The sequence below is a fragment of the Melopsittacus undulatus genome, chromosome 1 (assembly GCF_012275295.1).
Source record: "Melopsittacus undulatus isolate bMelUnd1 chromosome 1, bMelUnd1.mat.Z, whole genome shotgun sequence".
Classification (NCBI taxonomy): Eukaryota; Metazoa; Chordata; class Aves; order Psittaciformes; family Psittaculidae; genus Melopsittacus; species Melopsittacus undulatus.
Genome location: NC_047527.1, coordinates 132,933,511 through 132,951,347, shown reverse-complemented (window position 1 = coordinate 132,951,347; position 17,837 = coordinate 132,933,511). Strand labels below are relative to the sequence as shown.

At 38.8% G+C, this 17,837-nt stretch overlaps 1 protein-coding gene across 1 annotated transcript in view; it reads left to right on the top strand.

Moving 5' to 3' along the window:
* The first annotated feature begins 263 nt into the window (after nt 1–263).
* The window catches only part of CMC1 (C-X9-C motif containing 1), a 41,312-nt gene continuing 23,738 nt past the window's right edge, over nt 264–17,837 (top strand). The window contains exons 1-2 of the mRNA XM_034068752.1: nt 264–330; nt 11,748–11,840. Coding sequence (XP_033924643.1) covers nt 306–330; nt 11,748–11,840 — 118 coding nt within the window. The 5' untranslated portion in view covers nt 264–305. The remainder of the gene's footprint in view (nt 331–11,747; nt 11,841–17,837) is intronic.

Sequence of the window (17,837 nt, the reverse complement as noted above, 5' to 3'; positions counted from 1 at the left end):
GTTGGACGGCGCTCGGAGCAACTTGCTCTAGTGGAAGGTATCCCTACCGATGGCGGGGGGTTAAAACTGGAAGAGCTTAAAGACTCCTAATACAAACTATCCCACCACATGGCTGCCTCCACTCCTATTAAGCCCCACGCCCACTCCCCCAGCACCACTGGCGCATGCGCTTTTCCTCCTCCTTGCCAGCCCAGAGAGGGAAGAAGAGGTGGTGCTCGGTTGTGCCACGCCTGCGCAGTGGTGACCGGGGGGTGGGGTGGGGGGACAGGGCCGTGCGCAGCCGTTTCCGTAGTACGGAGCTGCAGATGGAGCCTCCCCCTGGCGCTGCAGGTAGGGGCGGCTGCCGCACGTGCAGCTGGGCAGGCCGGCGGCAGTCAGCGTCGCGCCCCCTCTTTTTTTCCTCCCTCCTTTCCCCCTTTATCCTCAGCCCGCCTTGCCAGGGCTCTCTGTGGGTAACCCCCATCGCTTTCCGCTGTCCCCTTCACACTAACCAGCGAGGAGAGCCGGCTGGGCTGCGGCGCCAGGAAAGGGCCACTCCGAGGGACTTGGCCCATCCTGTGAGCAGCGCATTCATCTCCGCGTCCTCCCTCCCGCTCTCCCCGCGGCCGCGGCCGTGATCTCCAGTGGCAAGACATGGGTCGCGGCGCCCAGCCTTGCCCGAGCGCCGGGGCGTTGAGGGGTCCGCGGAGCCCGGCCTGCTGAGGCCTTCTGCGCTGTGTAACAAGTAGAGAGGCAAATCACCAAGGTTATCGTAGAAGCAAGGAATACCGTGTTGCAAGGGACCTCAGGGATCTAGGCAAAGCACGACCTAGAGTAGTTGCCCCAGCACTTTGTCCAGGCAAACCTTAAAAGTTGGGGAGTCTACCGGTTCACTGGGGGAGATTATTCCAATGGCTGATTGTTGTCTTTGTGAGCAGTTTTCCTCATGTGTCCAACCGGAATCTCCCTAGGAGTAACCTGTCTTTTAGGTATAGCCTGACAAGCGCAGAGCAGAGTGGAATAAGGACTTACTTATCTCTGCGGGTGATGTGCTTTTCAATGTAGCCCAGCATCTTCTTGTCTTCGTTGCAGCAGATGCACACTCCACTCATGCCGAGTTTCTTGTTCAGCAGGACCCCCAGGGCCCTTTCCACAGAGCTGCTCCCCAGCCTGGTAGACGCCAGCTTATGCTTCATTCTCGGGTTCTGTTTACCCAGGTGTAACACCTTGCACATGTTTTTGTTGAACTTCATGGGGTCTTGTTAGCTCACTCTTGCAGCCTACCTTGGTGTGCCTGCAGGGTCGCTCTCCCTTCCAAAGTGCCCATTTCCCCACTCCATTCAATATCATTAGTTTAATATGTTGCAGCTTAATAGGTTATGAGGTCCTCCTAAGTTTGTGCTATCAAGCTCTTGTCCAGAGGGTTACAGCCATGTATCCCTGTAGTGAATTTAAGCCTGTGCACTTACACCTGCGTGATACTCATGTGCCCTGTTCCTGAGTCAGGTGCATTCAGCTGGGTACATTATAGTTAAAAGGCCAGTCCCCTAGCAGAATGAACCCAGCAAGGTGCTGGTGTGTTTCAGCTAACACAAGGTGTTAAGACACTTGTAGCTAGGAATGAACTGCCGTGGTGCCAACTGTGCATCTTGGTCCATGTGGCTGCTTCTTCAAAAGTCAAAGGGTGCTGGCCAAGTTGAAGCTTTTAATTTGTAATGGTAACCTGTCTTGGATCCAGCTCTGCAGGCCCTGCAGATAAGCCATTTGTCGAGTAATCAAGTTCTGATTTTGTTGATTGTATCATCTCAGCTTTGATCTGTTTAAATTAAGAAAAATGTCATAAAACTTACCACTGCATTTCAAGTGGTGGTTGTTCATCTGTAGTGTAATTTTGCTTCCCAGTTGTCTTTTGGAAAAAGATGTATTTGAATAGTGTTTTATTACATTATTCAAACTATTTAGCACAAAGAAGGGCTCCAAACACTGAAGTTCATAAGAGTTGCCTATTTATGTCTATAATGACATTATATGTCTCTCCTAATCCATGTTGTATGAGAGCTGTGGTAGAAGTACTAACTGTAATACTGTGGTTTAGGTTAGCTGTGGTTTGGGTATGATATGTGACACCAATAGTGAGGTTTATCCACTGAGCAGTGGTATTGCTTACTGGCTCTACCTTGTTATCCAGTATCTTTTGCTTATACCCCCTTTGCTCCCCTTCCCCTCCATCAGTCACTGGCTGTTACAGCTCTGTTAAAAAACTCAGAATGTGACTTAAAAGTGGAGATGTCTAAGTGAGGTTGTAGAGAAATTGGAACAATGTCTCTAAGAGGTGTGAGCTGCCCTAGTCATATCACCAAGGTGTTAACTCGGATACACAGGGTGCGGTAGTTCTTCACATCATCATTGTTAACTGCTTCTTGGTTCACATACGAGAAAAAAGGAGAATCACAGTTTAGTAAATTGATACTGTGACGGTGCTTTGATTTATGGTCACAAAAACTAAAAATATTCTCATGGCTTTCCAACAGGATAGGGTGCAAATATCAGTGAGTCCTCTGAACCTCAGAATTTGGAATCTGTGAATTGTGTAATGATTTATATGGGAGGAGTTTTTTGATAGCCATAGTTTGAAAGAGAACTGTGGCTGTGTCAGTAGGTGATTGCATCCAGAAAATAGGTAGACAAATCCCTTGACAGAATTTCATATTACACTGGCTTGTGTTATCCTTCAGAAGAATGTGCTGCAGCCCAGCACTGAAGTTTGTTTTTTGTATGCAGCACTTCCAAAAGTCTTGTAGGATGCGGTTTTCAGTAGTAGAAGTTACAGGTTACTAGAAAACTCATTTTATTTTTACTGTGCACTTAGTTATAGCTGTCATTTTCAGATGGTGATGTTTGGATTCCTAGTCAAAGATTCACAAATGTATAAAGAAGTAGGGTTATTGACAGTAGCTTGAATACGCAGTACTGGCTTTGGTACACATCCTGGACATTTTTGGGGGTTTTAAAAACAGAGGGGTAGAAGACTGATTTCATAATTTTCCTAAGCTACTTAACATGTTTGTTTCTTAAATCATGTTGCAGCCTAGGCTGTTAGATACAGCAGTAGGATATCAGTGGAAGGAGGATATACTAAAATGGATGAAAATAGGGCTTCAAAAGATAGGAAGAAGTAGTGGGAGATAAAGCAATGTTGAATTTATGGGGCAAAAATATATAAGTAAAAGGAAGAACAGTTTCAGCTTTTAGTTAAACTTTTAGGTAATACGTTTGCCTTTTTATTAAAATTGTATTTGTTATTTACATTGTGTTGCTTTATGTCTTACCACACAGTCCTGAAAATCAGAGAAATATGCAGTGCTGGAGTGACCTATTAGTGGTGTTGGGTGTGGTGGGAAATCGGAGGTGAATAGCATCTCCTCTCATAGTTGTTTGGGGGTTTCACTTGTTCTTAGATTTTCCTGCACCCCTTCTTCATCTGAGTATTTTGCTCTTTCCATGCAGATTTTACCTGTTACTCATCTCTTATTTCTGATGCAAATTGCTGCACAGTTCTTGAGGTCACTGTAGAACTCTATGTAGTCTGTTTGGTTTATATGCTCCAGGTAGATTGTGATTTTTGCAGGGCCTTTCTGTTTCTTACTTCAGGTAGAAGTAAGAAGTGAATTCTTGGGCAACATCCATTGTCAGTTAGAAAGACACAGGAGGAATAGGGTTTGTACATTTGGGACTGATTTGAGACAAGAAGTGCTCAAAAGTTAGGGCTTTGCTTAGAAATGTGGAACTCTGTGTACAGGACTCTGTACTGTTAATATATTTTTGCTGTCCCAGAAAAAAATGCAAAATGTCTATGTGATTGCTGAAATATTGCTTCATGGTGTCTTTGTTTAAATGACAGAAAGTTGTGTTGAGGATTTTACATCAGTTACCAAGTGAAGTATTCAGAATCTTTAAAATGGCGAAATTAAGGCTGTCTGCTATTTTAGTGCTTGGCCAGTCCATGGTACTATTTGTTACTGACTTTGTGTTCTGTGCATTTTGCTGGAATCCTCATCTATAACTGTAAGAAGGGATTTAAGGTGGGTTGGGGTGTTCCCTTAGAGGTAGTGCACACCCCTAACTTTTCCTAACTCGCAGGTTTGTCATACTTGAACAACAGTTCAGGCTAGTTGTTAATGAACATGCATTATTATCAATAGTAAATATTAAGCCCCAATCTGTAATTAATTTTCAGGGCCTGTAACTGACTTTGCTGTGTGATCAAGAGTGTAAAAAAGTCTCCTTGTGTCAAAAATCTTCACAAGCAACTTCAGGCTTGGCCTTAGCTATTACTCACTAGTTGTATGAGCATTTGCAATCCTCATATAATTACTAAGAAGTGTGCTGCTTTTGGTATGCTTTTCCTTTCCTTTCTAGATATTACAGACTTGCTGTAGCATAGCCATTGTTCATTTTTGGCAAACAGGCTTGTCAGTATTCTTGTAATCCAGTACTGCCATACTGCAAGAACATAAGCCCCAAAGCAAAATGTAAGATAACAAATTCAGCCAGTGAAAAAGGTGAAAATTGACTTTGAGGTGACGATAGAATGGTGAGAAGTTAAAGCTTTGGAAATTTTCCCTGGTGTTGTCATCTCTGTGCTCCATCTTAATTTAAAATTATGTCAGTATTAGATAGAAAGATCTCAAAATCTGTAACTTTTTATATCAAAGTTTATTCATATACATTTAAAGAAGAAAAAATGGCTGTGTAGAGAAGCTGCTCTGATCAGCCTCTTTTGCTTTTAAATCAGGGTTCAGGGTAGCATGAATGTTGTTTCTCTTGAATTATAACACTTCTGTCACTTTATGGTGTCCTTCAGTACCTTAAAACCTTACACTATAGCACATATGCAAACACTTGTGTGCAAGTGAAATTACCATTTTCCTTAGCATTTCACATATGCATAAAGGTGTTTGGTCCTGGTCCATCAGGCCGGTTCACATTGGGTGTTTCTAATTGGTGAAATCCTTTAGCAGGATCCTGTATGTTTTTTGTAGGACCTAGGTTACAAAGCAGTATGCTGAAATTATTTGTTACTTTGGCCCCATGAATCTCTTGGCAATAAGAGCACAGGAGCCCCCTCACAGGCTACAGGATTGGGTACTAAAATTACTCATTGCAATACAGAAAATTAATGTTGTAGGAACCCCCCCCACATTTTAGAAACAAGTGTTTTTTTTCCTCCCAAGATTTTAATGGGTCTGTCTCTAAATTATTTTGTTCCAATACATGACTTAGTGTACTCAAGTAGAAGTTTTAAGTAATTGCCAGTATATTCAGTGATACATTTATTTGATAACTGTTTTTATACTACACATACATGCAGATGATTTCACATGACTTAGCATAAGATTGGTAACTTTTATTTAATATAAAGTGGCTAAACTGGGCAGAATAAAGGAGATAAGATTTTTGAGTTGAATGCATTATCTTCCTGGAGGAATAGTAAGTTATAATTATCTTTGCTTATCCAAAACACTGTTCCAGGTACACTAAAATAAATCTGAAATGGGTTTTGAAAAACTTTAGCTTCTAGAGCCAATAGTGTGATTGATGAAAGAAATGTTTGCCAATAACCACGAAATTAACACTGTGCTGCTGCTTCTGTTACTAATGAAAGTGTACTTTTTCAGTGTAGTTTTACAAGTAGCTCACATGTAAGTGTTTTAAACAAAAACTTTGGGATGAAACAAGAGTATTTACAGCATAGAATTTTTTTTTTATCAAGTGATACAAGAAATAACTGGATCCCTCAAATTAATGTACTTACATAGCTTACCTATAAACTTGTTATTCATTCTCCAGCCCAACTTCAAGTGTTGTTTGTACCAGAGGTCAGCATGAGAGAATGGCTGGTGAACTCAAGTTTAGTGGGCTCATCACAGACGAATGCAAGACCTTCCTTCCCTTCCAGGGGAACAGCTGTCTTACACTTCTTTAGGATGGGGATTTAATTTAAACATGGTATGAGTTAACAAATGGGAATTCTGGGCTTATCTTCCTGTTTCTCTTCCCTTTCACTGTAATAACTCTTACTATTTCTGCTGCTGAAGTTTTCATTAATACTTTCTCAAGTTCTAGTTCTTAGCTTAAAAAGCCAAAGTATCTTAGAAATCTGTCCACTGGCGGTTGTTTATCTTTGACCTGGAGTAACGGTTGGACTTGCTGATCTTTTCCAACCTAGTTGATTCTATGATGGCAGCTGATGAAAACATGCAGGAAAAAAAAATAGCAAGGAGGACTAAAAAAAAAAAGTTCCAAAATAATTAAAGTTATTAAAAAAAGTTTACAGTTTGAAGAGTATTAATTTTTTAAATTTGTATTCTTCAAACAAGTGAACTTTCTACAGCATTTTTGCTAGTAAGGTGATACCTAGAAGCTTGTATAACTGGGACTTTAAGAGAAACATAGTTGCTAGTGAAAATGTTGAAACTTGCTAAAACTTTCTCTGTTTATGCTGTGATTCTTACTGAAATAGCTATAGTATTTAAAGTACACATTAGAGCTTTAAATGTGCATAATAAACTGAACCAAGAAAATCCAAATCACAGGTTGGATAACAAGAAATGCATGTTTCAAAAACTGTTGCTGGACTCGACTTGCTTCTTTGCACAAGGTTTGAGGCTTCTGTAAATCTCTGGATAGACAAGTCTTCAGCTTTTTTCCAACTTTTCTGTGTAATTTGTGTCCCTGCTACCTGAAGTCATTAGTGAGATGGAAGCGATAAATTGCTTACGTCCTGCTGTGAACTACCAGCAGAAGTGAGGAAAGGGTAAGTCAGTTACCAACTGTGTTGTATGAAGAAAAGTGATAAGATCTCTAGGACACTCTTCTAGGAGAGCTTTTGTTTTAGTAACCCCTTTTTGTAATAGTCTTCTTATTACTATGACAAGCCACTACAGTCCCTTTCATTATTAGAACTGTAAAGAAGCTTTGTGTTGCATTCTCATCTTCTTAGAGGTCTGCTGCCTACAGCACAGGTAGCACCCTGGTCTCAAGGCCTTCCTCAATCCTGCAGTCAGAGTCTAGGAAGCCAGGAGCATATTCATCATCTGCTTTCCCAGTTTCCATATGGAGTGAAATTGATATATATTCTGGGCTGTTCTGGCTGTGTTCTGCTGTAGCTACTGTGATGCTCTTGTTCATATTGGTATATTTATTTCCTGATTTATTTATTTTTTTTTATTTTTACAGAAATCATGAGAACCATTAAAGCAGATTGCTCTGGTCCTTGGCCTTCCATGGCAATAAACAGCTTTTGCAGCTTGGGGTTTTGATCAATCACAAAAAACTATTACTATTGTAGTCTTTTGCGCTACATATTGTATGCAACCAGAGAACTGCTGCAAGCATTGAGATTTGCCAAACCCCACAGGTTTTATTTGTAGGGAAAAGAAAAAAAAGGAGCGGGTCTTAAATGTGTTCTTAGTATTTTGATGAATAGGGGTATCTCCCAGTTCTGTAATCTCTCTCTCCTTCCTTGAATTCTTTACACTGGGCTTAAGATGTGTGGAAAACAATTTCTCTTTCACAGAGGTATTCCCTTTTCTGTAGTTTTCTCCCCTTCAGTCTTTTTTTCTAGCAACTGCAAGCTTATAAGCTGGATACCTGTTCCTTATCCTCTCCTCTGTTCCTTGTCCCCACAAGGAGCAGCAGCATTTTGTTATGTGCTAATCTCTAAGGAAATAGTAGTTTCACCACACAAATTCCTTTGCTGTGGCATCGTTCACGTTTTCAAGGAGCTGCTGACTTAGATGCTGTAATGCCTGCAAGCACGCATTTGGTTTTAATTCTGGCTTAAATTCTGAATGTATTTTTACAAAATACTTAGTTTTTACTGTTAATTGTATTTAGTCTGCTTTTGTAACATTTACTCAATTAGCTTGTGTTCATCCATCTGTCCCTTGTAAGTGGTATTAGCAAATGTCAATAGAATGTAAGGTAAAGGTAGTATCTCAGAGTATTAAGTTAGTCTAACAAACATGCCAGAGTTTTGGCTGGTAGCGTGAGAAGGAAAAGCTGCTGTTGACATTTGTCTGGCTCTCTGGAAGCTGAGAGGTAACATGTTCTTGTTGGTTCACTTTGTGGTCGGAGGCTGTGATAATCTAAACCAGCCTACTGAGAAGACCAGGCAAAGTGCATGGAGGATGTTGGTGGCAAGGCAGACTGTGGGAAAACATTGTTTCTTGCATGTTGGGGGGCAATTTTATTGATGATTTGAAGATACAATAGTAGTAGTCTATTGTAATGTCTGTTATTCTGTAGGGATTAGTCTGCAGCAAATCTGGTGTTCGAATAAGAATTATCTTAGTGCAGGATAGTGAACTTTCAAAGGAAGAAAAGTATTTATTCTGGAAACTGTAATATAGTTGAAAAAAGGCAAAAGGAATTGGTGGTTTCACATCATGGCTGTCTCATGTTTTTTGATGAAGCCTTGTGTCTGAGGTGTTGTTTCTTTGAAAGTTCTTACCATATATGTTACTGCAGAACTGATTAGATTGGACTGATGATGATGTTGCAAGTGCTTATACATGGATATCAAAAATGCAGCTAGTCTGCACATAAACTAGGTGGCATCTGGTATTGTTTATATTTGTACCTTTTTTTTCTTTACTATTTTGTATAAATGCTAGGGATACCAACTTCACTCAAGTGTTTTACTACCCTTGAAGGAAAATCACTGTAATTTTAATGTAATATATAGTTTGGAGTAAAGGAAGAATATTAAAATACTCAAGATGTTAGAATTGAAACCCATGAGCAGATACAGTACTGCCCAAGCTGAACATCTGTATTTGAGCTATTTGGAGAGACTGTTGCACCCAAACACCTAAACTATGTCCTAGACACTATAAATGATTGAATTACAGGTGCTTTTCATGGCTTAAAAATTGATACTACCAAACTTCCTTTTAAAAACTGTAGTGGTCTTTATTCCTGTTTCCTTTATATAACTGAATAATAACCTTTGGATTACTGTTGTAGCTCTCTTCTGATTCTTTATACTGGACACTGTCCATATTCTGGGTGTGCCCTCTCCTTCCTGCATTCTCAGCCTGTGCAGGTTTGACAACTTGGGACTAAAAAGAGGGAGTTTGCCTGGAGTACCCCTTGGGTTCTGGTTGAGCTGGTGTTAACAGTACAGCTACTTCTTGCTATCAGTCTAATGCCCCTTTCCTTTTGAATAATCAAACAAAAAATTGAGTACTTAAGCTAAGATAAAACATGAAAATCCTTTTTGACTGTTCTAACAGTGAAGCCTTCTCTCTTTCTTGTTTTTTAATTTCTGAGGATGCTCTTGTCCTGTTTCCTTGCTAGCCTTCAATTGCATTACTGTCTGCTTCTCCTCTTTGCCAGTAGTGGCTGGCTGATCTATTCCTTGGAGCCCTGTGCTTTGTTGCGGGAACCTTGGAGGCTTCTCACCACCTCTCCACTGGGGGAAGCCCACCTGCCCTTCCAGAGACCTAGAGACTTCTGTGCTATCTGCTACACTTCCATGTATGCTGGGGTATAAAAGTTAAAAGAAGTAACTATTAGAACCCTGATAAGTACATCTAGTTACTCCAAAGTGTAAGCTAGCTGAGAAGTACTTTTTTTGCATGTATTTGAGTTAGTTTTCTGTCTTGAACTGGTCACTCACTGTGTGCTTAATTGTGTAATAGTGATGATATGGTGACGGTGAATGGGGAACTGTTAAAACTTCCTTTTTGGTGACAGCTAGCAAACCACTTGCTTATCTGTATTCACTTTCATAGATCAGCTTAGTTTCTGCCTACTCTGAGTACTAGTATAACCAATTCAAATTAAAAGCAAAAATAAAAGGGAGTGGGACACTTAGCCTGTAATTTATCCATTTGTGCTTTTGACAGTTTAGTCTTCTTTCTTGTCCTAGCCCCATGCAGTTCCTTCTCATGGGCAATTTACGCAGTTGTATAGTGAAATGGATTGTTTATCTACCTGAAAAATTGCCTGACAATAAATGTATTTCCCACTAAACCAAATTAACTTCCTTTTTCAGTTTAGCACAGGGCTACAGAGCACATCTGAATAGGCAGAGGAGAAAGAGCATCATAGGGATTGGGAGAGGGCAGGATTATTGCAGTACCATCTTGCTGTGACAGGAGTTAGTAGAGCTGAGGCATATACATATCTTGGTACTGCTGTTCCCTGCCATGCCGTTCAGCTGAACTCATTTGTCCTTTTTAAAAAACATGGTTAAAAGTTTTATGACAACTTTGTGTTGTCTGTAACATAAACACTCAGCACAGTAATTGCACTGATACTCTGCAGCAAGTTAAAATGAAGGATATTTAATTGCAATTATCTCAGTCATGAAAATCTGAGCATAAAACCAAATCTAAGTCATGAACTATTTGTGTTTGGTATTTTTGTTGTATTTATAGAAGACACTTTGTTTTCTTTCTTTTGCTGTAGAAATTCCAAGTAAGAAATTTTTGAGGAGAAATGTTTTAGTTCAGATTGTGTATATTGCTCATTGTAATCCTTTGTTTTGTTGCCAGATTCTCCTAATAATAGCACATACTCAATACTGTGTAAGCTCGTAATATAACCTCATAGCATTAGTAAACTTTAAATGATGATGACTTAAAAAAAACTAGAGAAATGTCTGTCTCTGCTTTTTGATTTAGAAGTAACTGCAGATGCTCTGAAGGATAGTATTTGAAATCTGTAGGTAACTAAAATTTTATTTATTTCATAAATTTCAGTACCTTGCACTTCTACTTTCTTAAATAAGCAATTTTAAAATTAAATGATTGTCACTCAAAATAATAGTGTATCTGGCACTATAGTTCTTATAATGTGAGCATCACAGTTGATGCTATTCTGAAGCATAATATCAACATCAAAGGATGAATAAATTGTGTTTAAGGATGAAAACCACATACTTGGTTATAACTGTGTTGGACTATACAAACTTCTGAACAAATGTCCTTCAAATGGTTTTTAACTCAGAAGCTAGGAAGTAAAAAGCCTTGCTTGATAAATTCTCATCCCTTTGTTTTGAAGAAAGTGGATTTGGAAATGCAGTATTTTTTATGTATTATTTAGCTGTTCAAAATCACCAGCTGTACCCAGAGTACCGAATTCTGTTTTGAGACAACTGAAAGTAAACTGCATCTATGCTTTTAAGAGCAGAATACAGGCAGCAGCATATATTCTTTTAAAAGTTGAATTTCTTAATGAAAAACCTCCTAGATCCTTCATTGAAGTGGCTTCTTAAGTGTTTTTTTAAGAGCTGAAGTCTTCCATAGAGCAATACAAATTTCAGGCTGTGCTCTCAATATTCTTAGCGTTGACAGTGAGTAAAAAACCAGTTTGTACAGGTAACATACATAGAAAGATACTAGTAACAGGAAATAAAAGTAATTCTCAAAGTCTATGCAGTCTGTATGCAGACCCTGTGTTTAATAAGGCAGAAATTAGAATGTGTTGCCAGAATGTTCTTTTTTATTTTTGGTTCATTGTGCATGTGAAGCAGAACAGAAGTATTCAGAATAATGCTCATATTTTTGTCTGAGCAATTTTAAATCTTGAACTTTCTTGCCTTTTGATCTGTGTTGTGTTTCCATGGTATTTTCTGCTGCCTGTTTTAGTATACTAGTGTATGTTATGTAAGCAATGCTGTGCTGTTGCTGTAGGTTGACTTTCTCTGATGTGTAGATAGGAAAAAAAAAAACCTTTTTTTGTTTCCACTCTTGCAGAAAATTCTAAGCTGAGACATGTAGAAAAAGATGTTTTGATTCCACAAATAATGAGGGACCGCGCCAAGGAGCGGTGTTCAGATCAAGTGCAAGGTAAGAGTCAGATATTCATTGGGAAATCACATGTATTCACTTTTGTGCCCTGAATATAGTCCTTGCTTTTGGAGTCAAGTAGTCAAAGAATTAATATGGGTGATCTGTATCTTACCTGTTCACTGCAAAACCAGTAGTAAAACATACAAATCTGTCATGTTGGCTTTGGCTGCATATTTTCCACAATGACTTGTTCATGAAGAGTACTGTACAATAACTCTTTAAAGTTGGGTATCATCACTTTTGACACCCAAATATTCATGTATTCCTGGAAGAAAACTTTATGAAGTGCCAGAAAGAGCTACTTACACACATGTTAGCTGAGAATGCTGGTATAAGAGGAATGTAAGAATGGGGAGGGAGAGGGAGGAGAGAAATCAGGCCACAGAATTATTCTATACAAGTGTCATGCCTTCAGTCAAGGGCACTTGCCTCTTGTCATCTGGATCTGTGCTCTCTAAACTTTTTTAATTGCATAACCAATCAGTAAAAAATATCTGAGCATGCAATTCTAATATATGTATATTTATTTATAAATTATATGTGCATACTAGTATGGTATGTACACTATAAGAAATTAAGATGAGATAAAGATGAAATAAAGAGTACTTAAAATAATTTTTGTTCTTTATCAATGGCACAAAAACCTTTTTTGCTCTGAAAGTATGAGTAAAACTCTTTTTATTTAGTGCTATATTATTGAACATACTTAATTGTTTAACACGTAATGGTACAGCAATTCAAAGGCCTGGTTCTAAGTTCAGTTTATTTCTGTACTTTTTTTTAATGGTTGTCAGAGCTAAAAAAAGATACCTTACAAAGATGGGTGGATCCCAGTGGAAGCAGTGCATCATTCCCTGCACTTCCTAAATGATGATACTCATTTTTCAATCCCATCCACAAATTTTGCAAAGTTTTTGCTTGAAACTGAGCTGGTAAATGTCCATCTTCCCTGGTGTCAGTCTCTTGTTCTTCCAAACTGATCGGGAGGTGTTGCATGTGTATGTTTTTTACAAATATGTTGAAAGCCTACTGGAGTTCTCATTTGGAAATTTTTAAAATAGGATAGAAAACTCTGCTACTGTCCTTTGAAAGTGTACAGATACGAGAGGTGTTTGTAGGTGACACACTCACATTGTGCTCAGCAACAAAAAAACAGATACAAACCGACATCAACAGAGGAATAATTCCAAACATCTGTTTCCAATGTGCTCTCTCCATACTTGCATTTCTTTGCAAAGCACTTACTTTCTCAATCACTGTTAAAATGTCACCTTCACCTTGAAGGGACACATTAAGTGTGTTTAATTTTTGGAAATACCTGCTAGGTATCAAGCTGCTCCCAGCCTCCTGTCATCATGTAAAGGTCAGCACGTTTGGTACATTTGTCTCCTTGCAAAGGAGAAATGTGTAAAGTTTGACAACTCTTTTAAACACTTTGCCACAAGGTAACCTGGGAAGTGTTGTGTAATGCAAGAGACTTTCATGCTGCCTCCCCATCTATTTCAGAGTCTGGTAAAGCTACTACTATTTGAAGGGTTTGTTCTTATAATGTTACCTGCATTGATGTCATCCTGTAGGACTTTGTGCACTCCTGGCTCTGATTACTCTGCTGCTATAGCTGACCTGCAAGTGACAGAGTGAAGGAATTTCATGTGAGGGCTGTTTGTAACTTTAGCCTGGATTCCCTTTCTTATTCTAGTTATAGAACAGTTCCATCAGTGGCTACACTTGCACAATTTTTCCATAAAACATTGTTTTTTATTAAAGAAGCCATTTCCTGTGGAAAATATATCTTCTCTGGTACAGCTCTGTTGGTGGCTCACAAAAAGATAAGTTCATCATGCATTTGATTACTGAAATGCAAATGCCGCAAACAGAGAAAAGTTAGAAACTTCTTTACTTTCATACAGCTATGTAGCAAACCTCCCACATTGTGTAACTTGTTCTAATATTTGTATCTTCAAATGCTCATCAGGGTCTGCTATGCATCTTCCAACAGTATTTACTGACAAAGGTGTGCATTTTAGTTTGTTGACATACTGTTTTGCTGGCACTACTTCAGCAGTTTTTGCCACGGAGAAAGAATAATTGTTTCCCTAATGGTATGTGGCTTTCTGTCTTTTGCTGTTACCTAAGAAACTTCAAAGGGGGCTTCTAGATAATTGTCACTAGGTTTAGAGTCAAATCTAGTTAAAGATGACCAGTGTATTTTCAAGCAGGTGCCTTTAGGGGTTCTCCAAAAGACATAAAGCGTAGTGTTGTAATAATTTTGAGATTGAGTGAGTGGGAAAAGAGTTGGGAATATGTATCTGCCAAAGGGAAGTGGCATCACATGACAGATAACTTCCAGTGCTGCCGAACGTATTTAAAATACATTTTTTCTTTCATCTGAACGATAGTTCTGTAATTTTACTTTGAGCTCTGTATATGTTGGGGAGTAGGAAATGAAGAAGAAAAGCAATTAATGTGAGCCATTGAAAGAGGATGTAGTTAAAAATATTTTGAGAGCATGCTAGTTGTGTAATTTCATTTGGGGATAGACTAAAGGATTTGTGTGTGTGTTTTTTTTCTCTGAATTTTCTGTATGTAAGATAAGGACTTGTTTTCAGCATCTTAATTTTCAGTGGCAGCAGCCAATATTGGAGATTCTTGAGCTATAAGTTGTGAACCATTACCTCACAGATTCTCTGTGGTTTTCCCTCCATAAATCTTAAAGCAAAATGCTATCTTTTTGTTGTTGTCTTCCTTCTCCTGAATAGGGTTTACTTGAGTATCTTTAGGAGAATGAGGCTTGTAGATGCATCTGTCTCCCCCTTATCCCTCTGTTACCTACCTGTAAGCCAGCCTTGATCAAATTGTGTGGAAGTTAGAGGTGGAAACTGAATATTTCTGATGCAGTTTTTATGATCAAATAGACAAGCAAAATCCACATTCATATCCCTAATAAAAAAAAAAAAGGTGGTAGTATAAGTTTAGCACTTTTGTACAGCTTTTAAATCTGGATACAGGGGAGAGACCAAACCACAGGAGAATGAGCTTGAGCAGTTTTATGAACAGGAGAGTTTATAATCTCTTAAATCCATTGTGAAAATTTTCTTGTTATGCACACAGATAAGTGTTAATCATAATAAATAGGCTGCAGGTTTTGTGCCGTAAACAATTACAAGCTATGAACGTAAGCTGTGTATTTAGAATTTAAAAGCTGTGTAATTAAGTAATCAAAACTCCTGCAGTCCGGTTGGTGTGCTACAAAATGTACACATGTGCATGAAATTGTGCTGTTTACACGGAGTGACACAGCTACTCATTTAACTTGCTCTCAGTGCTTTAATTTTGGTTGAACAGCTCTTTGTTGATACACTTCTGTTTCATTTCGTCTTTAGGAAATTGTGGTAAATGCATTGGCAGTATAGGAAATGAAGCTTTACAATTTACTTGATCACACTATGTTCATATGTGTCCCTATGGGGAGCCCCTATACTTTCAGTAGTGCTCTGCATGAGCACAGAGGTCCATCTGTATGCAGTTGGTTACCTTAGCCTGCAGCTATACTACCTAGAGCTGTGTGCTTATCAGAGCTAATAATGCAAGTAGTGACAGCCTGTCCAGCACGTGTTCAAGAGCCATCCAGGGAAAAGAAACCCCAAGGGTTAAAAAATAAATAAGAAATAAAGGTTTTGTTAACTCAAGAGGTGATCCTGCTACCCTAGAGCAGTTAAATGGGTGACCCATTGCTGTGCTTGGTTGTTAGCATATCAGAGTAGCTTAGGGATGAAATAACTGTGAAAATGTGTTCATCTAATAATTTTTAAGATCAACTAAGTATTTTATTTAGATTATTTGATTTTACTTTGAACTGTTTTCAGGTTGTTTCAGTATAGTTCTTGTATGTGCTGCGTGTTTCTCAAGACTAGTGCATCTCAGTCGAAGACTGATTTATTTCTAACATTTTCAAGCACTTTTTCAGTGAAAATGGGTATATTAGTAATTTTAAGATGAGAAAGATGCTTTCTGTGAAATACTAGTCAATTTTCCATGACCATTGTGTAAATATGCTTTATTGTGTTAATATCCATGCACATTATGTATGTGAAATTGTGGGCTATTACAGGAGTATCAAAAAACTGAGTTATTACAAAGAGCTATTACAGGAGTATCATAAAAGCCAAACAAACAAAAAAATTGCCAACAACATTGTCATGCAAGGGCTTTTCACTGTATTTTATAGGCTGTAGCAGGAGTTTGTGTGAAATAATATTAAATCCATGTATTTCTTTATTGGTGTGTCCTTGGTGTATGGAAATACTTGCCTTCAAACTGAAGTAGCTAAAAGAATCATTTATTTGCCATTGGCTGATCCATTGCTTTTATGAAACAATTTCTTCAGGAAGCTCCTTTTCCTTCAAAATTGTTAAGGTTTTGGCTGTAATTTACAGTTACAAAAATTAAATTTGAGTAAATTTCTTTAAAGCAAAATTATAGCGAATTTCAGGAACCTGAAGTTAGCATTTTTCATCAGAAAGGTTTTTTTCTTAGCTTATCAGAACTGTGATTTCATCTAGCTGCACCGTGCTGTTCATGACTCCTTTCTCTTCTGAAACTATGGATACTCACTAAAAAAAAGCCCTGCCAGAGCTTGGTTGATCTTGATCATAGCTACAGAACAGTTTATTTAATTTCTTTAGAGCACATGCTCTGCTGTTCAGAGTTACTGAATCTGAAACTTAATTTGATGGGTTTAGGTAGAGAAGAAGTTTTGAGAACAGAAATACCAAGCTTTAAGGTTTGTACATTCAGTTCAGTTTGATTTTGTGTTACTTGGCTTGGAAATAAAAAAAACAGGAACAGGTATCTGAGAGGTTATGGGTCAGTCATGAGATCATAGGTTTGTGTTATATTTGTTGTATTTGTTTTGTGTATTTGTTGTTGTATTTGTAAGGCTCAGGGACTCAAGTAGGAAACTGATCTTTTCACACACTTTTCAGGGTTAATATAGGGATAGATCACATCAGCCTGGTTGTGCCTTTAGGAAGGCAGTGAACTAAGGGAAACAATTTGGATGATCGAAGACCTGATCCAGTTTGTGGCTCCGCACATAAGAATGTGTCCATTTCTTATTTGAAGCTTGTTGCAGGAGACACCCATTTGGCCAAGATGACAGTTCTTCCATCCTTTTTATTTTCGTTTTCCTATGAGAGGGAGGCAAATGGTGCTGAGGTGGGGACCTTCTCTGGGAAAAAAATGTTATGTTGGTTCTGTTGTCCGTAGAAACTGTGTAATTAAGGCAACTGCATTGACATTGCTGAAAAAAACTCTTGATACTTGGCAGGGCTTTAAAAAATGGTTTGGAAAGTGTGGCTGGAAAAGGACATTTCCAAGCAGCCACCCTCCTCCCATTCTCCAGTTTCCCCATTAGCCCTCTCCTCCTCAGGGCTCATGTTGATACTTAGTGAAAATGATGGGATGCAACACTACTGCAGGCTTCTGTACACTTGAGCATGACCAGTGTCAGCGAGAGTTTTGATAATGTGCAGTTACTCCACAGTCCTGTCACTGACATTATCTCTGTCCCCGTAAGGGCCACCTGCTCTAGACCATGACCCTTACACCTGACACATCAAGGCCCATAAAACCAAAGAAATTTCTGATTGAACTGCATGGGATGCTGCACATTTAAATGCCCAAGCACACCTTTAGGTATTCCTTCTTAAAAAAAGAACTCTTACTATGTATGCTTTCCCATCAGAAATGCAGATAATGAAATGTGTGAAACACTTAGCAAATTCCAGCTTGATGTTACTCAGTGGCGTTGCTCACTTCCCTTTGTATTGCAGGCCAAGTTCTGTTAATTGGTGCAAGCCCTTGCTGAATGCTGTGGAGGGGAAGATTAACCTATTGGTACCTGCAGTCATGACTCTGGCATGAAGCTGGCACTGGAAGATGCTAAGACAGTAGTGGGACATTACATGACAGCTCTCACTTAAAAATTTTGAT